At 44.7% G+C, this 22,744-nt stretch overlaps 1 protein-coding gene across 1 annotated transcript in view; it reads left to right on the forward strand.

Moving 5' to 3' along the window:
• Positions 1-4,451: 4,451 nt before the first annotated feature.
• Positions 4,452-22,744, forward strand: part of MEX3C (mex-3 RNA binding family member C) — a 19,844-nt gene continuing 1,551 nt past the window's right edge. Inside the window, exons 1-2 of the mRNA XM_072773964.1 lie at positions 4,452-5,160; positions 21,261-22,744. The exon at positions 21,261-22,744 is cut by the window's right edge and continues 1,551 nt beyond it. Coding sequence (XP_072630065.1) covers positions 4,452-5,160; positions 21,261-22,486 — 1,935 coding nt within the window. The 3' untranslated portion in view covers positions 22,487-22,744. The remainder of the gene's footprint in view (positions 5,161-21,260) is intronic.

The following is a 22,744-nucleotide window of genomic DNA, read 5'->3' on the forward strand; positions in this document are numbered from 1 at the left end:
AACATGGATCTGGAAATTGTCAACAAGGAAACAGAAATCTTGGGAATGGATGAGCTTTTAAGTGGAGAGTATAAAGCAAGCACAATGCAGGCCTGAGGCCGACACTTGATGACTACCCAGGAGAGCAACAGGGACACAGAGCCTGTAGAGGAGAACAGGGCATGACTGTCAAACCAGGAAGAGAAGCAGAAGGCCAGCCAAGGAAGAGAGCGCCTCCGCCCACCTTTTTTTTTTTTTTTTTTTTTTTTAAGAGGATGGGGGGTGGGGGTTGAGGGAGAAAGAATCCTAAACAGACTGTATGCCCAGCCCGACTCAGGGCTCAATCTCAGGACCCCAACACCATAACCTGAACTGAAATCAAGAGTCGATGTGCCTGGGTGGCTCAGTCTGGTTAAGCATCTGCCTTCAGCTCAGGTCATGATCCCAGGGTCCTGGGATCAAATCCCACATTGGGCTCCCGCTCTGTGAGAAGACTGCTTCTCCCTTTCCCACTCCTCCTCCTTATGCTCTCTCTTCCCTCTCTCTGAAATAAATAGATAAATAAATCTATCTTTAAAAAAAAAAAAAGTCGATGCTTAACTGACTAAGCCACCCAGGCACCCCAGGAGAGAGTGCTTTAGGGAGAAGTCAGGGGTGTCAAATCCTGCCATGGAAAGGGTAAGCAGTGCTCGTTGGATTCAGTGATTGATAAGATGAGGATGATTTCAAGGAAGCAGCGAGAGCCCATGGGCGCACTGCAGCGTGCCCTGAAGAAGAGCAGATAGCTACTGGAACAGTGGATTTGGAGAAGAAAGACTGGCGACAGGAGGAGTGTGACATCAAGGAAGAAGTCTTGTCTGTTAACGTAGGAGAGATTTAAATGTGTTTAGGTAACGATTGTGAGCACTTAGAAGAACGATATCAGCGTGTGGAAGGCCTGGAATTTCAGATAGGAGACTTGGTTCCTAGGTAGTTAGGAGCCCTTTCAAGCAGGAGAAGGATTTGGCCATTGCTGTGCTGTAGGAAGACTTATTTGGGGGCTGGGTGTACTGCCCAGGGTACATCCGACCCTAAAGGAACTTATCCTGCCTTAAAATGAAGCAGATGTTTAGGTTTGGGTTCTAGATGAGGGTCTCAGTAGAATCTTTCAATGTGCTTTTGTGGGTACTTTTCTGGAAGTCTTTTAGGCTTTGCTTCAAAATTGTGATCTAATCATCTGTTTACTTGCGAGGACCAACATCTTTGTTAAGCTTTGTTTAGTTTGCAGTTGTTCCAACCTTAAAATCATTACATTGAGACAGGTTTAAAAGGCTCGTTCAGCAGTAGTTTTCTTTGTCCTAGATCCTTAAAGCAACTCTTCTGCCTCAGTGTGTCTACCTACATCATAAACAGGAGCAGGGGAATGAAAGAGAAACCCTACCCAGGTATAAATTAGGGTGCTGTGTGGCTGAGGTAGAAAGGACAGTGCCGTTAAATGAATTTAAATGAAAGAATCCCAAGCGTATATCTACAGCAAAAGCAAATCTTAAATTTGCTTCATAAACAATATTTAATACATGACAAATTTAGACCCAAATGGGAAGGTCCGTGAGCTTCAATATCTCCTACCTTCTTCATAAATCACAATATTGATCAAGTATAAATTAATGCATGAGTGTGTACATTTGCGTATGGGAACTTAAGAAACCTCATTTATTACGTGGGAATGAAGCAGAAAGCAATTTTTTTTTTTTAGAAAGCAATTTTTATATTAGGAACACCTAAGTTAAACAATTTAGCATTTTTTTAAAAATTAGCTGAATGGATCTTATCTATATGAACCTATTCATATATTAGCTGAATGGATCTTATCTGTATGAACCTATTCATATATTCATCCCCCCCATCCTATTCATCCCCCCCTCTCAAAAGAAAAATGTGTGGTGAAACATCACTCCTGTTCTTCCTTTGGGAAGAACTTAAGACCCTTGGGAAGAGAACTTAAGGCCAAGGTGTGCGCATCAAAGGACGACTCAATGAAAAGAGGTGGTGAAAGGAACTTTGGAGAATTTCGTTTGTAATCCTACTACAGATTTCCTCCCAATGATCAATGTATCCTGGCAGAGGCCACTGCATGCGTTTATTTTCTCCGTTTTCTTGCTTTGCTAGATCTACCTTTGAAAGATGGTTGTTGTTTATACTGAAATATCAGACAGCAGACATACAGGACTTGTATGTTCTACAAGTAAATGTTATACAAGCTACTCACTGGTACATTAAAAGTTTCGGTACTTTTGTTAAGATGTGAATTAAGACGTCCTTTGGGTATATCACAGAAAGGGTGCAGACGTAGTAAATCGTACCTAATTGGGAAGGCAGGGGAGAAAAAGATCATTTTTCAAAAGAGTTAATAGGAAATTTCTTCTGCAAACCCCAAACCACACCCTAGATCAGTGTTCTCCACTCTGGCGCAGCTTCAGAACGATCTGTGTGGCCTTTAAAAACATGTCCAGGTTTCCACTCTGCATCTCCCAGGAAATCCGAATATCCAGAGTTTGCCTCCCCTTTTGCAGTCCTTTTTTTTTTTTTTTTTTTTTTTTTTTTTTTTAGCCCTCCTTGACTTTGCTGTACATCCAGGGTTGACATCACTGCTTCAGAGCTTGGTCTACACATACGTTGTTAGGGAAGCAAGGTGCAGGGTTAGAGGAGGTCCAGGGAAACCTTGGAATAACAGGGAAGTTCTCGTGTTAGCTAAAATTCTCTGGGCCTTTGCTTGGAGGTGTGGAGCAAACTGAAGTAGGGCTCGTGGCTCGTGGCTCGTGCAGCAGCTGGAGAAGCCAGTTGGCTGTGACATCCCGGACACTGGACCAGAGCAGGTGCTCGAGTGGAGTCCGCTCGTGGGAGTCTGCGGCGGCAGCACAGAATGAACACGTCCGCCCGCACAGAGGTCCCAGGTTAGGACTCGGAGGCCAGGCGGGTTTGCTGCCGGACACGCGGCTGGCGCAGGTGAAGCCGATGGAGCTGCGGGCTGCGGGGGGCGCGTCCCTAAGTGTAAGATGCGCACCGTCCAGACGGATACAAACTATAGAAGCCTACCATCAGTGGTGGTCTACTGACTGCACGTTGAAGGGACGTTCTGAATACGCTGAACCGAGGCTATTAACTACTACTTCTCACTTTTTCTAATGGGGTCACTAGAAACCCTAAAACCACACTAGGCTGCTGTCGTCGTCGTGTAGGACCACGTGGTTTAAGACTACCCTGAGACCACGCGGCAGTAAAGCGGGGGAGAGGGTGGGGGCGGGGACGGGGTGCAGGTGGAGGTGGGGGTCGGGGTGGAGGTCGGGGAGGGGATGGGGATGGGAAGGGGTGGGGATGCGGGAGGGGTGGAGGCGGGGCCGGAGGCAGGGGGGGGGCAGGGGCGGCAGGGGGGGGGGCAGGGGCGGCAGGGGCGGGCCCCCGGCCCGAGACGTCGGGAAGCAGCAGGTCTGGCTCCTAAGGGGCCGCGGAACAATGCACCTGCAGAGGAGACCCCGCGTGGGGTGGCCTGGGCCACACTGGGGAAGAGCGCGTCGCAGGAGGAAACGGCTTAACTTTCTTGAAAAGCCCCAAAGAAGTCGGGTGGAGCTCGAGGGCCCCGCGGCACCTGGGCGGGGCTGGAGGCCGGGTCGGCGGGCGGGGGAGGGCCCGGCCCCGCGGGAGCAGCGCCCCGGGCCGCCCAGGAGGACCCCGCCCCTCGCTCCTCCGAGGACTGTCCCCGGGCCCCGGCCCCCGAACGACGGGACCGCGCCCTCGGCGCCCGCGCTGCACCCCGAGGCTGCCCGCACCGAGGCCGAGCCGGACCCGCGGGGAGGCGGGGACGCCCAGGTGCACGCCGCCGCCGCCGCCGCTCGCGCGTGCGCAGACGCGCTCTCCGCGCAGCCCGGCCTTCAGCGGCTACCGCGCCTTCCTCCGCCCGCTTTTCCCCGCCCCCAGACGCCGCGTCACAAAGACTGACGTGCGGAGCGGACAATCACGGCCCCTGTCGGCGGGAGGGGAGCGGACGGAAGGGGAAGGCAGCGGGCCCGGCCCGGCCCGGCCGCCCAATCAGCGAGCTCCGGGAGCGGCGGGGCGGGGCCCGAGGCGCGGGCGGGGGCGGGGCCGCGGAGGGGGCGGGCTCCGGGGGCGGGCGCAGCCAATCGGAGCGCGCCGGCCCCGCTGGGAGCGCGGCGTGGGGCGTGGGGCGTGGCCGCCGCGGCGCGCGCCGGGGGCTGGCCGAGGCCATGGAACAAAAGAAGCCCTGAGAGGGGAGCCGCGCCGCCGCCGCGTCCCCACCCACCGCCGGGACCTGCCTGGCCCGCGGCTCGGCCGCACCCCGCCGTCTGCAGGCTCCGGGCGGCCCTGGCGCGCCGCGGCCCCGGGGTCCGCCCCGCCGCCCGCCGCCCGCCCCGCCGCCAGCGCGCCCGCCATGGGCCCCGCCGCCCGCCGCGCCTGACCGCCGCCCGCGCGCCGCCATGCCGAGCGGCAGCTCCGCGGCCCTGGCGCCCCTGCCCCCGCCCGCCGCGCCCGAGCCCGCGCCCGCGCCCGCGCCCGAGCCCGCGCCCGCGCCCGAGCCCGAGCCCGCCGGGGCCGCGCCGCTGCTGCGGGGGCGCCTGGCCGCGCTAGGCCTCGACGACCCCGGCCCCGCCGAGCCCGGCAGCGCCGCCCCGGCCGCGGAGGAGCGCGCCCCGCCCCGCAGGCCCGGGGCCCCGGAGGCCGCGCTGGACCGGGACGCGGACGGGGCCGGGGACGCGGACGGGGCCGGGGACGCGGACGGGGCCGGGCAGCGGGGGCCGGGGCCGGGGCCGGGGCCGGGGCGGGCGGGGCCGGACGCCGACGAGCCCGACGACGCCGACGAGCCCCGGCCGCCGCTGCTGCTGCTGTCGCCGCCCGCCGCCCCGCACTCGCCGCCGCCGCCGCCGCTGCCGGGCGGGCCCCTGGGGCCGGTGCTGCTGCCCGCCGCCGGCTTCGACGCCCGGGACGCGGCGGGGGCGCTGTACGGGGACGCGGCCGCCCCGGCCATGATGGCGGCCGTGCTGTCCCACGCCTACGGGCCCGGCGGCTGCGGCGCGGCGGCCCTCAACGGGGAGCAGGCGGCCCTGCTGCGGAGGAAGAGCGTCAACACCACCGAGTGCGTCCCGGTGCCCAGCTCCGAGCACGTCGCCGAGATCGTCGGGCGCCAGGGTGAGTGCCGCGGGGGCGCGGGCGGCGGTGCTGCGGGGCAGCTCGGGGGCAGCTCGGGTCACCCCCGGGGGCAGCCCGGGTCACCCCCGAGGCAGCCCGGATCACCGTGCGGGGCAGCTCGGGTCACCGTGCGGGGCAGCGCGGGGGCAGCCCGGGTTACCCTGCGGGAGCCCCGCGCATCCCGCCCGGCGGTACCCGGGCCGCGCATCCCGGGCCAGGCGGGGCCGGCGCCCCGGGGGCAGGAGGTGGCGCGGCCCGCCCTGCAGCGGGGGTGGATGCTGCGGCCGCGCAGGTGCGCCCCGGGGCACGCGGCCTCCCGCCCTCCGCGCCCTCCGCGCCCCCGACGCCGGGACAGCGGCCGGCACCGTAACGGAGCCGAGCCTCCGGGCGCGCTCACTCGGCCTCGGCGAATCCTCGGCGCTGCGCGCAGACTCCTCCCACGTGGTCCAGACAAAGGAGCTGTGTCTGGGGCTCCCGGAGCGGCTGTGCGGTGTGCGCGGGGGCAGGCCCTGTGCCCCGCGCCCGACCCCAGGGCCGGGCGGAGAGCAGCCCCCACGGGCAGGTGCGGGGCTCTCGGGGCGAGTGGGGCCGCGACGGCGCTGCCGCGGGGGTGACCTCCTCCGTCCCCCCCACCCCCCCCCCAGCGGTGTAAGTGCAGGGCGGGCAGCGAGAGGCCTGTGGGCGCGCTGGGGCCGCGCATCGCCGTGCGTTCCGTGCTCCCCTCTGGGATCTTAATACGAAAACCCCGTCTGCACTCTGGGTAAAGGACGCGGACTGCCGAGGACTGCTGCTCCAGGCACCCCGCGAAGCTGGGACCCTTCCACCGACCGTTTATTCCGGTAGTTTGGTAAAGAAGACTCAGATGCCTTGCTTTTTGTTTGTTTTATTTGGGCCGGTTTGGGGAGGGGGGAGGGTGTTTTTGCGATGCCTGAGATCCTACTGATCCAGGAGAGCGCTGTTTCACCGTACGGGGGATGAAACCTACCGCCCCCACCTACAAGTCCAGGATGAGTTGGCCATTCGATTAAGAGCATTAAGGAATTGATAGGTTTCAAGCTTCTATTTTGCCAGGTGTTGAGTTTATGGGAGTTGGAAATGTGAGGTCGATTCACACAAACTTGCTGCCCTTAAGAAACCAAAGTTTAATCCAACTAACGTGCGGTTAATGGCACTCTGTGTAGTAGGTGACAGCCCTACCTGTGAGGACACCGACCCTGCAGGGACTTTAACAAATGGAGACAAAGAATGACCTGGGAACAATGTGAGGATTACTCTCTAGCTCTAATTAGAAAGTGGGGTTTTATTTATTTATTTATTTATTTAGGCGCTTGGAGTCTTCGAAGGGGTGTGGTGGAAAGGGGCTGGGAATGTGTGCGTTCAGGCTTGAGTATGAAAGACCCTTAATGCTACACTAGGAGGGCACTTCCTCGGCACAGGTTGCTTGTGGTGCCAGTTGATGGTAACAAAAGAAAAGAACATTGACTTCAGTTTGCCTGAGGGACAAGATAATGAAATCTTTTGTATATTTAGTTTAACACAAACTTTTGTCCTTATCTGTATCGTACTCTTAAAAGCATGAAAAAATGGACCCCATTTACACAAACTGTTGTCTTTTTATACAAATGCATTATTTAAACTGAATTCATTCTGAGTTTTTATTTTGTACAAGCTATTAAAATAATATTTTGTAATCTATTTAATAGCAAATGAGATAAAGTCTTTAGTTTTTCTGTGCTTATTGGGCTGTACTTACTGGTTAATAAGGAAATGTGGTTCTATTTATGTCTTAGGACATGTAGACAAATTGCTGACTACTCCTCTTACACTTAATGTTTCCTAGAGTTGACAGTACTGTTAAAAGCATGTCATCATCTTCTACCTTCTCTTAAGACCAGAAAGTCTTAACACCCCTTTTCCTACCTCTAGTGGGATCATTGACCCCTTTGCTACCTCTACCCCTCAGCAGCAAGCACCATAATAAAATCTGTAAAGGGCTTTCCCACTCCTATGGAGAACAAGGCAACTCACCACGTTTGCACCCTTTTGTTTTTTGTTTTTAAAGATTTTATATATTTATTTGAGGGAGAGAGCGCCTGCACAAGTGGGGAGGGGCAAAGGGGAAGGAGGAAGAAATCGGGAGCGGACTGCACACTGGGCGTGGAGCCCAATGTGGGGCTCAGTCCCTCGACCACAAGATCGTGACCTGAGCTGAAACCAAGAATCTGATGTGTAACTGACTGAGCCACCCAGGCACCCCTGCATTCTTCTAAAGTGTAATGGTTTGTCTTTTCTCTAAGTGAATAAACAAAGCAAATCATTCAATTTACTTGTCTGCTTTGGGTGAACTAAATGTTCATTCTAAACAATTACCCGTTCTTGCCATTTTATTCATTACCTGAAGTCATAATTTTCTGTTTGCCATCTCTTAATTGGCTTTGGAAATAATTATGACACAGATGGAGACATTTCTGACTTCAGCTCTGAAGCAAAGGGTAGGACAAATGGAATTCTGAGTCATATAGGCTAGAACTCATGTAGATGGCCTCTGGTTCCAGTGTCTTTCAAAAAAAAACAAACCACTTCTTTTGATAGTGTTGAAAGTTGGCAGTGTTGACCTCATACTTGTACTCCCCAGGAGCGTATGGCCATTTGCAAATGTTAAATTGGCCCCGTCTTTTAGGCTTTGCATCTCATTGAAACCAACCATCCTGTGAAATAAAGGTAGGAAAGGTTTTTGTATGATCAAAGAAGTTTTAGAATATGGACATTTAGGGTGAACCTGATGACAGACTTTAAGACTTAATTTTTGTTAAGTGTACTACCTGCAAAACACGTTCACAGTGGTTAATAGCAGGTTTAATTTAAGGCAATGGACTTTGTTCTGCTTTGTGCAGTATTGGTAATCCAGCTGGACTTAAAAGCAAATTAAAGTAAAACTCTATACCTATTCTTAACTACATTGTAAGTAAGTATTGAATGTTATAAATTCAGTTGTTGTAAAAAACTTGTAACTCCGGGTTTTCTGTTAGTGTTTAAGCTTAATGTGGGTCTTCAACTATTTTCATTAGTGAATTTATAGGTATGTTCTCTAGTTTTGCAGTTTGGAAAAGTCCTCTCCAGCATTTTTTAGTGTACACCCTGTCAAAAAAAATTAAGCTTGTATTCTCAATGTCTGCATATGTATAAATAATATGTATGCACTATAAAACATGTCAGAAATTTAAAGAATGAGGTAAAAATGGAAATTGGAGTTCTATTTTTTTTTCCCCCCCTACACTCCAGGGAGTTTCTTATACCCTACTTTGACTATCACTGAGCTAGACCGCTTTGGAGATTGTTTTCTTCTTTATTGAACTATTCTGTTTCCACTAATTCCCAGAGTTTGTGTACATCTTCACTTTTTAAGTAAGGACTATGGGGACGCCTGGGCGGCTAAGCAGTTGAGCATCTGTCTGCCTTTGGCCCAGGGCATGACCCTGGGGTCCCAGGATCAAGTCCCAGTCAGGCTCCCTGCATGGAGCCTGCTTCTCCCTCTGCCTGTGTCTCTGCGCCTCTCTCTCTCTATCTCTATCTCTAATGAGTAAATAAAACCCTTTTTAAGAAAAATAAATAATGAATATGCTATAGTGTTTCAAGTTGTCATAAATGCATCCTTTTGACAATTTTCCCCAGTTTTGTGAAGGTAGAACCACTCTTCAGGTTTTAACACAACTGAAATAAGGTGGATGCTAATTTGTGTATGTTTGTCTAGGAGAAAAAGAGAAACTTTGGTCTTGGCATACCTAAATTCCCTATTCAAGAAAAAATACACATTTCATAAGGAAAAACTGTTTCAGAACAATGCTAAAATACAATGTCTTTTTCTTTTATGAAGGAGGGGGGATTGTTGGCTTTGTCTTTGCCAGGTGCTACAATCTTGCGAGGCCGTTATCCCCATTTTACAGATATAGAAACTGGAGGTTGGAAAGATACCCTCTTCAAAAATGGAACTTGGATTTTTTTTTTTAATTTTTATTTATTTATGATAGTCACACAGAGAGGCAGAGACATAGGCAGAGGGAGAAGCAGGCTCCATGCCAGGAGCCCGACGCGGGACTCTATCCCGGGTCTCCAGGATCGCGCCCTGGGCCAAAGGCAGGCGCTAAACTGCTGCACCACCCAGAGATCACTGGAACTTGGATTTTTACATCAGTTTGTTTGACATCAAAGATTAAGTTACTGCCTCTGTATTCAAGCGTTCTGCTTGAGACGATTAATAGTATTTGGGTTAACTTCTGCCTTAATCATGAGCTTTGGGATACTATATTTCTAGTATGGATAACTTAAAATGTCTTCACTATCCAAATTAATTTACTTAATAAAATTTTGATGTCCCTACTACCCAGAAGACACAGTTATCATTCTAACATTCTCATTCTCCTATGCCTAACTAAAGATTCTCTGCCGTTTATAGTTCAGAAAGTTAAGTTGTGTTATATACAAGCTAGCTTTAAAAAACAGATACTGTAACTTCTAGGCTTTAAATTTTAAATTTAGTTGATAATAGTATGTATTAGCCCTGGGACCACTGGGAAAGGTTCAATTACTGTTTTGTAAATGGGCGCGGAATCTACTGCCTGTTCTTCCTGCCTTATTCAGCTAGTATACTATTTTGATTCACTTGGAGGAAATGGAAAATAAAGTGGTAATTTAAGGGTGTTGGTCAAGTACTTGAGAAGAGTAACACTTCTGTTACAGATTTCTGTTAAAAATTTTTCAACAAAGTTTATGGTTGGAATTCTGGGTAGCTCTTCTTACATCTTAAGTTTTCAAGGGAAGATTAGCATTTAGTGATAGTGGTTAATATTTTGTGGATATGGTTTTGAATGAATTTGGTATTTGTACATATTGAAGGATTTAACAACACTTTTGTCTTAAACTGAATACAAAAATGTTTCAGGATGTATGTTTTAATATAAAAACTACCCCCAAATTCCCATAACAGTCTCTGCTCAGCTGAGGAGAGAGCCAGCAATCAGAAATTAAAGTTTCTAAATTTGATTACAATGTGCCAGTAACTCACTTTGTGATCTTGGACAAGTCACTTAACCTCCCTAGACTTCAAATACCTCCTCAGCTGGGTGTAATTTTATCTTATACCTCTAGACACTGAATGATACACAAATAAATTGAAACACATGAAACTTTTAAGTGATAAGCACATATTTTTGTAAGTTAAATCTGAAATTAGGTTGAACAACTCTCTAATCTTATTTACCTTTCTTGGCTTTAGCAGTTTCACACGTTATATTCTTCTAACGTGAAAGAACTAGACCCAACTGATGTCTGAATGCCTGCTGGCTACATGGCATATCTGTCCAGATAGTTCTAAATTATGTTGTGATAACAAAGCCCAACATCTCAGTATTAATACAGTAAAGGTTTATTATTCACTGGGGCTCTGCTCATTTCAGTCATTCAGGGACATGGGCCAATGCAGTGGCCAGCACTCCCAAGTGTGGGCTGCTCTTCCCACATGCAGCGGGTTAAGAGACCCTGGCATAGCATACGCTGGTCTTTAAATGTTAGATCCAGAAGTAATAATTACATTTGTTCGTATTTCATTAATCATAGCAAGTCATCTGGCCACACCTAACTTCACGTAGGTGAGAAAGTCTATTACAACCGTGTGCCCACCGAAGAGAGCCAGAATATTCATGAACAGCCATGATGACTACCACAGTATTATTTTATGATCAAAGAGATTATTACAGAATTTTTAATGTAGTGTATGCCATGTAGAATTTGTAATTTAAAGTTGAACTCCCAATAGAAAAAAATAGGAAATAATGTTCATAAGATACTAGATAGGTAAGTGTATTTGAAGTTTAAAAACTCCTTTAGAAAAATAAATAAATAAATAAATCTCCTTTAGGAAACTCCAAATAAATTATGGAAAAATCTATTTTAAAACCCCACCGATCTTCAGGTGATTCTAAAGTGATAGTTTTCTTTTTTTTTTTTTTTTAACTGCATCTTAATACCTCCCAGATGGTTTATTTACCATAATTTGTGGGTTTCCTTTTAACTTTTCCCCCCATGTCACTATTAGGTACCATATGGACATTTTCAAATATTAAATGTGGTATTTAAACCTTTAAAATAATTTTCTAGTATTAGTATTACCAAGCCCAGCTATACTAAATTGATTGTATGCACAGCTTAATGCTGTTGGGTTAGATCGAGTCTTTATTCCGTGACTGATTGTGAGAATTTTAAGTGCCACTCCAGAACGTTAGCGCCTCTTTGATGCGAGTGTTTGGGATTTAGGAACAATTCATGTGAGCATGGTTTGTTGCCTTTGTCCAGTAAGCAAAAACAAATTCATTGTATGCAGGGAAGCCTGGTTTGACTATAATTAAAGTTGTATCGTGGAATAATAAGACTAGGAGTTGAAATGAAAAAATTTTGAATGAAAACTGCAGGTATAGTTGAAGATCAGCATGAAGTAGTTGGTCTTTTTTGAACATGGTTGGAAGAGTGGGGAGGGAATGGTTCCAAACAACTAAAACATTTCCCAGAAGGGAAAGTATTGTTAAAAGTATTTGCATTTTGGGCTGACCTTCTTATTACTGTTCCTTTTTTCAGTACCATTCTTCTTGCCTTTGACTTCTATCTTTCCATCAGTACCATTTTATAGTATACTGTAGAAAAGGACACTGGAACTTGGAGTTAGAAAACTTGTTAGAGCATTGGTTTCATCATTTGTTTCCTGTGACTTTGGGCAAATCACTTAACCTTGCAGAGTCTCTGTTCTTTTGGGGGGAAAAAACCTTTTCCATCTCCTTGTTCTTCCTGGCCCCTGCTTACCCCCCATTTGTTCAGGGGATCAAGTTTGAGATGTCATTAGTACAGATTCATGGCACAATTGAAAGTATAAAGATAAATGACATATGCGAGGTAGGATAGTTTATAAATTTGTTTACTGCCAGATATATAGTCTGAGCAAATGCTAACTGAAACTAAAAATTGTCACTTTATTAAGTTTTCCCAGGGCATACCATTAACTAAATGATCCTCAGTATACTTTTTGTTTACAAATGAATCTGATTCTATTCTGTGGTACCCAAACAGAAGTCATTCTAAGGTTTCTGTTAACATCCTCTACAGGACATGAACCTGATTTTAAAATCCCCAGTTAGGAAAACTATTCTACCTTTCTCATCTCTAGTTTACATCCTCTTCCAGGTGTTTCAGCTTCAGTGAAAGGCCAAATATGAGCCTTTTATTAACGGTTTCAGTTCTCCTGTCTAAGTGAAAAAAGAGGGGGCATTTTAAACTTAGAGTAACTCCTTAAAAATGGAAAAATAAGGCAGGTTGAGAGGATGGTATACCCAGGAGTCCTCAGTTTACAACTTTGGGCTATTCTGGGCTTCAGTTTTCTTCCTGTATAAAATGAGATTGAACAAGGTTATTTCTTACAACTCTTACATTCTGATTTTTGTCCAAAAAGAGTCCCTAAAATCATGCAAAACTACATCGGATTTCAAATTCCCAGTTAGATTGACTTCAGCATATCTCCTCCAAGTTTTGTAAAGTCGATACTATTGTAACATGTTCTGTACAATCTATAAGTTTTATCTTTAGTAGATAAATTCTATAAGTGTTTTTTGACTTCTATAGAAAATTGTTTGATTTTTCTTTCTTTTTTTTTTTTATTTTAATGATAAACCTTCAAGTGTGAGACCGTGTATTACCTCATTGATCTGTTCGCGTTCCCACCATACAGATAAGGAAACATCTATGGGGATATAAGTAACTTACCTACTAGCACCTCAAGCTAATAGAATTGGAGACTTCAACACTCCTGTCTTCAAGCGGTAGAACAAGCAGACAAAAGTTCGGCAAGGATATAGAAGGTTGGAACACTGCCAACAATATAAGAAAAGGAAATAAGAGTTTGATATCTGTGCATAAACATGTATAGACATCAATTCCTTCTGGTGCTTGGAGTTGATACAAGTCCATGAGGACAGCACTGAATCTTAATCATGTTTGCATCCGTGATGTCAGTTAAAGTAACTTGAAGCAAAGTAAATACTATTTATTTTATTGAACTGGATTATTGGATTAGACTTGCCATTTTACTATTACTGTCTTAGTTTCCATATTGTGGTAATTGGAGTTTTCTGCTCTCTTGCCTTTATCCCCAACCCTTTACATAAGGAGCCAATCAACCTAAAGTTGACTTTAAGGGCAGTAGACAAGTACTTCATTTAAGACATTAGAGATCAATATGAATACTGATAATAACAAAACCAAAATCACGTAAATGAAGCTATATGAAGTGCTGTCAGTTAATCTATAATAGACTGTATTCTTCACAAAAGATTTCAGAGGATTTAGATTAGAAGAGCTCCAAGGACACTTGAACCCTAGAAAGGAAAGCTATTACTTCTAAAATATATTGTGCATTTATGAATAGTTTGCATGGCTAATCTAAACAGTTTCTTTAAACATTCAGTTAAGTTTATGTGTATAAAACACTCTCTTATTGGGATTTAGCCGCTATTCATCAGTCTTTGAAGATATACTGAAATTGAGTCCCTGAAAAGTTAAAGGAGTTCTTGAGTAGTGTGTCTAGACTATCCCACGAGGAAAAGGACCTCCTTCATTAATTCTGATATATCGTGGAACATGAAATAATATACTTCTTTAGTGCTTTTAGAGAACTACAGTATGGAGTAATAAGAGGAGTTTGAGGTTATTAGGACAATGTGGGTTTTAGATATGACTTTCCAGCTGGGAGAGCTTAACCAATTCAGTTAAGCTTTTTCCTTCCCTGCTTAAAACACAATTATGATAATTAGAATATATCTAGAAGAGTTTGGGAAACTGAAAACTGTGCTACAAATTTGTATTACTTCAAAGCTAAGGGTATTGGATCATTTTACTCAGGAGATACTTGAAGAAGTGTTTTGGGGACTGGTTGGGTAGTCTAAAAAGTTACCCCTTACTGAGACACACCTACTTGAGTAATGGGTATTGTAATAAGCATTTTTAACACATGATTTCACTTAATCCTTCCTTGCAAAAAAACAAGTGAGAGAAGTGTCTTTAATCATAGTTCCTCACCCATGAAGGAGAGATAAGGTTTAGTGACCTGCTAAAGTTCACAACGCGGGTTAGCGATGCCAAAGTCTGTGATCCCAGCCATTACTCAACCTACCTTTCCTTGAGGAGGGGAAGAATAGGTGTGTGTGTGTGTGAGTGAAATAAGGTAGTATCCGATTGTCCCAAATGCTTTTAAGACCAAAAAAAAAAAAATGACCGTAGTTCCTAGGAGAAGAGGGACTTGGTCAGAAAATGTAAGCCTCGGGAAGGACCTAGAGGTTGAATGACCGAACATGAAAACCAGGAGTAACTGATGATAGATTAGAACCCAGGCCTGCAGAACATCAGTTTTCTGCTTCTTCCATTGTTTGCTTTAAACTGTGCCTTGGAAGGTTTCATATGTGCTGGCTGTAATAATGAGTCCTTACCTTTGTACTATTCTTGAGTTCATGGAGCCCTTCACATAAACAGCCTCCTCTTCCAAAAAGGCCATCCTTGTTACTCAGAAGCTATAAGGTGCAGAGAGGAAACACCAGGAGGGTTCTGCGTGTTAATTAGGGAAATATCTGAGCAGATACAAAAGAGGAACAAGACGTGTTTAAGAGACAGTAAAGTCTGGAAGAAGGTAGGTTATGGCTACTTGCTGGGAAAGGGACGGTTAGGGGAAGATTTTAACGTCAAGCCAAGGAGTTCTAATTTTCTCAAAGGTAAAGAGCTACTCAGGGAGTGTTCACTCCCCCTTCTTACTCAAACTGTTTGTGTGCGCACGCACACACTGATATCCCAGGGGGAACTTTTGAAGAAAAGTACGTGCCAAGGATGACACAAAGTGAAAATATACATAAAATGCAACTTTGGTGTTTGTAAGGGTTTTAACTTTCTCCAACCGCCTTATACACGTAGGATATATGTAATTTATGAAATGAATAGAAAATACAGTGGATTTCTGGAAAACAGAGTACTCTGTCAAAAATCAGCAGCACTTCCCTTAACATTTGGGGCTTCTATCTTTAAAAAAATAAAACAGATTCTTTGTACCTACAAGATGGAATTTAAACTCTCTTGCCTGACGCTGAAGCCACTGTGCGTGGTAACTTGTTAGGGCAGCATTAGAAAACTAAAACAGATAGTAAGCACAATTAAATAATAGGAAAATATTCCTGGATTAAGCCTTCCATTTTCCTTCTGCCTCCTAGAGGCTTCCTACTTTCTGCTTTGAGGTCTCCGTGGGCAGGTCACACCCTGTGTGGATTGTTTGCTTTCTGTCAGGCTAGCCGAGCACAGTACGTCTCTCTCCTACTTTAAAACTTTTTTTGTGATACCACCACCCCATCCCCCAGCAAAAGAATATTTGGCTTTGCAGCCCTTGGTACACATATTTTACTGAAATATTTGGAACATGTTGAATTTTGCATTTTTTTTCTTTTTTAAATGTTGATTGCAACCTTACTAAATTGATACTATGACCCTCCGTTTGAGAAACACTGAAGATCACATCTGATCAGTTCCTTTTCTTCCTTTTAATTCCTCTCCCCCTTGGTAGCTGAGGCATCTGGTAGAAGAGGTTCTCTTTACTCTGGAAAGTAAGACGGGACCTTTGCTGTACCAGGGAGTGCGAGGACAATAATTCTAGCTGCAGCTGATGGGTTTTAAGGCAAAACACAGCTCTAGCCACAGTGATCTAGAAAGAGGAAATGGATTCTTATACCAGGGGTAAGTTGGAGACTTTTTTTATCTGGGGGATTTACTTGCAAATCAAAATAAAATTACAACTGTGAAAGTTAGTGCTATCCTAGTTCTTAACATCTACACATTCTGGTGCACAGCTTGACACGTGTTGGTTTTTGTCTGTGGTTATAAGAAAACAATTGTTAGTTCTCACCTCTTAGAATTAAAAAGCCTTATTCAGATTTGAAGTTATGGTATCATTTGCTCTGCTGTTCAGACAATTTAAAATAATGTCAGTACTAGCCATTGTGTAATTGATGTGCTAAGTCTAGTAAAAAGTGTCCTTTTCTTAAAGGTTTTCTGATTTAATTATATTTCTTGGAAGAAACTAATGTATTTGTATGGTTCAAAATTATTAAAAATTAGAGTGTAAAGGAAAATTAAGTGTCCTTCCTACATTGTACCCCTAAGTCAACCAGTTTTATGACTGCATAGTATACCATTTTATAGTTGTCCTGGCCGCACACCAGTACAAACAAGTAATATAATACCAAGATCATTTTGCATCTGTGCAAGTATTTCTACAGAATCGATTCTGTGAGTGAGATTGTAGGGGCAGAAGGATCCATGCAGTTGTAATTTTGATAAATAATATAAAGTGCCCTCGGACAGTTTGTACTCTCAGCAGCTAAATATGGAGGTCCTTTTCCCTATTCTTACTAGCTCTGGTTTTGATATTTGTTTTGACATTTGATAATCTTATAGGTGGAAAAAGATACTTCAGTTCATGTGAAAATAGGAATTTTCATGGTCCATAACCATTTATATATTTTCTTTTCTGTGAGCTGTTTCTTTTACCTATTCGGGATGGGGGGGGGGTTGCTCTTTTGATACATAGGACAGGGGTGTGTGTGTAAGAGAGAAAATAGCCATTCTTGGTGTTTATTGTAAATAATTATTTCTTCCCATCATTTTTAGTGACTTTTGCCATGCAGCAATTTAATTTAAAGTGCAATCTAATTTATCTGTACTCTTTGGCTTCTGAGTTTTGGCTACTCTGAGATTATAAATTCTTCCATGATTTCTTAAATATCTTAGACTCTTTTTTTTTCTTAAGATTTTTATTTATTCAGGGATCCCTGGGTGGCGCAGCAGTTTGGCGCCTGCCTTTGGCCCAGGGCGCGATCCTGGAGACCCGGGATCGAATCCCACATCGGGCTCCCGGTGCATGGAGCCTGCTTCTCCCTCTGCCTGTGTCTCTGCCTCTCTCTCTCTCTCTCTCTGTGTGACTGTCATAAAAAAAAAAAAAAAAAAGGTAAAAAAAAAAAAAGATTTTTATTTATTCATGGGAGACACACAGAGAGACAGAGACACAGGCAGAGGGAGAAGCAGGCTCCCTGCGGGGAGCCCTATCGGGACTTGATCCCAGGACCTCGGGATCACGTCCTGAGCCCAAGGCAGGTGCTCAACCGCCAAGCCATGCAGGCGTCCCTATCTTACACTTTTCAAATTGAAACTCAATCTAAAATACTCAAAAGCTTTTTAACCTTCTTCACCTGTAAAATAGTAAAACAAGTTTGTTTTTTCTTTAGTTTGTTTTGCCTATTTAGAACTCTCCCTATTCCAATTGTTCCCAACTTTAGAATATATATATTCTAGAAATCATGTGTTGGTTGTTTGAAACTCAGAATATGGATCGATGTTCCTATAGAACCAATCCTATGAGTAATATGAGATTTCCTGTATTCCTAATCTGAATTGAAGATACTGTGTTAAAACTGTAGTCTTAAAAAATTTAGGAGAGCGAACAAATACATTCTTCTCTTTTTGCTGGTAGTGGCTTAAAGGGGTTGGCTTTGCAATCTTCCCCTTACCTCTACCCTGATCTGCAAAACCTACAGACACTGTCCTTTGGGGCAGGATAGGCCTGTCTTACTCCTATCCCAGAAGTGGTTCCTGCTCAAAGTGTTCATCTTCTGTCTTCCTACTGAGCCAATTATTAAACACGTCTTTATTAGTACCGACCATAGGCCAGATAGTGTTTTGTGTACCTTTAGGCAGATTTTTAATACCTGCTCAGTATTAAACAACAAGTATTCTACTAATGTGCAACTCACAGTTGCTTATAGTTTCAAAAGTATTTGTTTGGAGAAGTTTACTTAATTAGGCTTTCCTAGTGGTCACTGTCAGTAAGGGTTGAGAGGGGCTAACCCCAGACCCTTTGGTTATTTCTCCCTTTGTCCATATAGAAATTGCCTGGTGTTTTTCTGCAGGATGAGCAGGACCTTCTTCCTTAGAAATGTGATGCCAACAGACTGCCTTCTTGTAGCCCAGAGTATCTGAATAATAACAATAATAATAACAATAACAATAATAACAATTCCCCTGAATGTATAGGGTGAACAGTTAGTTTTTTGTTCACATTAGCCTTTCTTAGGCAGCTCTCCATCAGTCATAAATTGACTGGGCCAGTTGGAAGTGCTCTCAGTTCACAGCCCAAAGCAACACCCTTCTGTGGGGTGAGAGTCTTTAGAGATTCAGTTTGTATAAATAAGTAGATATAAGAGTTTTATTGCTTGCATCTTCTGACTCACTGTCTTTGTGGAACACAAGCAGTAACATTGTCTTATAGTCAAAAGTTACACTGCCAACTTAATCTTCTTGCAGTTCATTATAGATATAAACTTAAGCAGCATTCTTTATATTTATATTTAAAACTTTAAAGTAGTATAAATTCAACTCATTGTAGTAATTTCTTGATAGCCCCGCAACCACCCTGTTCCCTTGTCCCTTCTTATCTCACCGATTTACTGCACTAATTCTTTCTTTGCAGTTTGCTTTTAGCTGCTCCCCGCCAAGTCTTCTCAAATAAAAGTAATTTTGGATTAGGGTAAACCTGACTCTCAAAGTGTTTTCATGATAGGTACCTACGATCCAGCAGTGAGGGGGGAAAAAAGCCATTTCTTTGTAAGTTTAACAGTTTGTTGGAAGGAGGAACAGGTATGGGTTAAGATCCAAATGTCCAGTGGTACGTTGAGTAAAGTTATGTTGAATATGTTATCATTGAATTAGCATAATCAACTCCTTTCAACAAGGTTGCATTAGCAATATGGGGCCAAAATATGGAAGTCTTGAAAAGCTCAGCAAAAAAAAAACTTAGATGCAAAGCAGGATGTGTAGGAAAGGCCCAGTATCTTTATACAGAAAACTGATGTTTGTTTCAACACATGTCGTATGGGCCCCCCAGAGGCATATACTACTACTAGTCAACCACCCAGTGGTTTGGGAATGCTTAGGAATGGCACACAAAGCAGTCTTGGGGGATAGGAACTTCAGAGAGGATGAAACATCTAAATGAAAATCTGAATGGCCAGCAGGAATTGAACAGAGGTGGGGATGAAGTGGCAAGGACAAAGGAAGATTGTAGTCATGGAAGCAAGGAAGCATGGACAGGAGTTTAATACGGTAGAAGCACTGAGTTAAGGTAGAGTTAAGAAGGGGGAAAGGAGAGCATTGAAGAGATACATCTGGAAGAGAGGTAATCAGGTCCCAGGTCAACAGGGGCCTTGTGTGCCACATTGTTTGGACTGTATCCTTGTGGTAAAAGGGAGTCATTAAAACACTTTATGCAAAGAAGTGGTCTCTTGTTTTATTTCGAAACCGCCATTTGACTAAAATGAATACAGAAAATGGTTTGGAGTAAGATGAAACTGGAGGCGAGACCTGGGGCAGGGGGCGTCGCAGTTAGGCAGGTTAGAAATGATGTATATGAAGACTTAGTTTTTATAGATTATTAACTTATTGGGGGCAAACGGGGGGGGGGACATTTTAAGAAAAAGACCACCCAAAGTGTGACATGTGTCTTTAAGAGCACCTGGCATCTTCATTTTGAGGAATCTAAGAATAACATGATATATTCATGAGAACAGATCTATTCTAGCAAGCTTCACATTAAGATCTTTGAAAAGTATAACCCCAGAATTCTATGCCTTAGTTGTCTATTAGACATTTTAAGTTACACTTTGAAGCCCTCTAATCTCACATAGTTGGCGCTGGTAATAGGCGATTGCAGTCAACAGTTAAAGAATTATGGTTAGTTATGAATATGTATCTCAGATATTTTAACTTAAATGCATTTAGGATTTGGGCCAAAGGCTTTTCTTTGAGAATGGGTTTGTTTGAGTAGTCTTTTAATAAAATCACATTTAATGCCCATGTTCCATACAATTTCCAATGTTTCTTTTGAATTTAGCAAGAATTTTACAGTGAATGCAGAGTCATTCTGTTAGTTTTTTACCCCAGGCCTTAACAGTTGTCTCACGCGTACATAATTCAGAACCACTTTTTTTTTCTTTAACGTACACACCTCTATTGAGATCTTAAAAAAAAAAAAAAAAAAAAAGATTTTATTTATTAGAGAGCATGAGCTGGGGGACGGGCAAAGGCAGAGAGGCCAACTCCCTACTGAGTATGGAGCTGAACACAGGGCTGATCCCAGGACCCTGAGATCCTAACCTGAGCTGAAGTCAGATACTTAACCAGCTGAGCCCCCTAGGGCTACCCCTTTATTGAGATTTTCAAAAATAATCAGCTTAATTTTCATACAAGTACAGTGTCTTTTTGCATTCATACTTCACTGATTTATGTCCTAATTTAGTTAGTGCAGGAGTACGACTAATATAACCAGATATGGGGATATCTTAGCCTCAAATTCAGTTGATGGGAGCAGATGTGAGATGACCTTTGAACCATGAACACTTTGCTCATCATGAGGTTTATTAGCGGAGAGTAACATTAAAATACTGGGAGTCTGTTAACTGCTTAGAGCTGTCTGAAATTTGAGCTGCTTGGACTGACAAAAAGACCATAGATGTTGAAGTGAGAGTAGGTTTAACTGTTTTCGTAAGCTTCATTTTCCTTAGCAATAAAAGGAGTGAAGTAACCTAGTCCTAGAGGGCTTATTGTTTAGATTGAATGAGACAGTAGATGCTCAATGTCTTCCATGTGCATTAGTGGTTTTTCTTTGCCACCAACATCCTGCCAGGGAATTAGTTATTACTGACATAATTCTGGAAGTCAGACCTGCCTGTGGTCTGGCTTGCTTGTAGCAGAGGATTCTGGACATTGTTTGCAGTGCCTGATAACAAGAAGGGAAACCTAAGGTGTGACTTCTAAGATCTCCCAGTAGAGGCGCTGCCTCTTCCGAATTGGAAGGCCAGCAGACAAACAAAAACGGCCCAGAAGCATACATTTAGCCTGAAAGGAGCTTTCTGTGATTTGTCTTTATTAATATTATTGACATAAATGTTGATTCTTATGAAATATTTTCTTTCTAACAGGTTGTAAAATTAAAGCACTGAGAGCCAAGACAAACACGTATATCAAGACACCTGTTCGTGGTGAAGAGCCCATTTTTGTTGTCACTGGACGGAAAGAAGATGTTGCCATGGCCAAAAGAGAGATTCTCTCAGCTGCAGAGCACTTCTCCATGATCCGTGCATCTCGAAACAAAAATGGCCCTGCCCTGGGAGGGCTGTCATGTGGTCCAAATCTGCCAGGTCAAACCACCGTTCAAGTGAGGGTCCCCTATCGTGTGGTGGGATTGGTAGTTGGACCCAAAGGAGCAACTATTAAGAGAATTCAGCAGCAGACCCACACGTACATAGTAACTCCAAGCAGAGATAAGGAGCCTGTCTTTGAAGTGACAGGGATGCCCGAAAATGTTGACCGAGCACGAGAAGAAATAGAAATGCATATTGCCATGCGTACGGGAAACTATATCGAACTCAATGAAGAAAATGATTTCCATTACAACGGTACCGATGTAAGCTTTGAAGGTGGCACTCTTGGCTCTGCGTGGCTCTCCTCCAATCCAGTTCCTCCCAGCCGCGCAAGAATGATATCCAATTATCGAAATGATAGTTCCAGTTCTCTGGGAAGTGGTTCCACAGATTCCTACTTTGGAAGCAATAGGCTGGCTGACTTTAGTCCCACAAGCCCGTTCAGCACAGGAAACTTTTGGTTTGGAGATACACTACCATCCGTAGGCTCAGAAGATCTCGCAGTTGACTCTCCTGCCTTTGACTCTTTACCAACATCTGCTCAAACTATCTGGACTCCGTTTGAACCAGTTAACCCACTCTCTGGCTTTGGGAGTGACCCTTCTGGTAACATGAAGACTCAGCGTAGAGGAAGTCAGCCATCTACTCCTCGTCTGTCTCCTACGTTTCCTGAGAGCATTGAACATCCACTTGCTCGAAGGGTTAGGAGCGACCCACCTAGTACAGGCAACCACGTTGGCCTTCCAATATACATCCCTGCTTTTTCTAATGGTACCAATAGTTACTCCTCTTCCAATGGTGGTTCCACCTCCAGCTCACCTCCAGAATCCAGACGAAAGCACGATTGTGTGATTTGCTTTGAGAATGAAGTTATTGCTGCCCTAGTTCCATGTGGCCACAACCTCTTCTGCATGGAATGTGCCAACAAGATCTGTGAAAAGAGAACGCCATCATGTCCAGTTTGCCAGACAGCTGTTACTCAGGCAATCCAAATTCACTCTTAACTATATATATATACATAAATACTATATCTCTATATGGACTCGTAAAGGCATGGGTATAATGGTACCCCCAGTAAACTTCCTAATGAATTCTTATGACTGTTATCAGGCTTTATTGGGATTAGGCTAAAGTTGTTAGTAAACTTATAAAAGGCTGCTATGGTAACACTAAACCTAAGTGGTCTCTTGTCTATTAGTTTGGTTTGAATTATTAATACTATCCTGTAGACCCAGAGACATAGCTTGTATAAGAATTGTTAA

The sequence above is a fragment of the Canis lupus genome, chromosome 1 (genome assembly GCF_048164855.1).
Source record: "Canis lupus baileyi chromosome 1, mCanLup2.hap1, whole genome shotgun sequence".
NCBI lineage: Eukaryota > Metazoa > Chordata > Mammalia > Carnivora > Canidae > Canis > Canis lupus.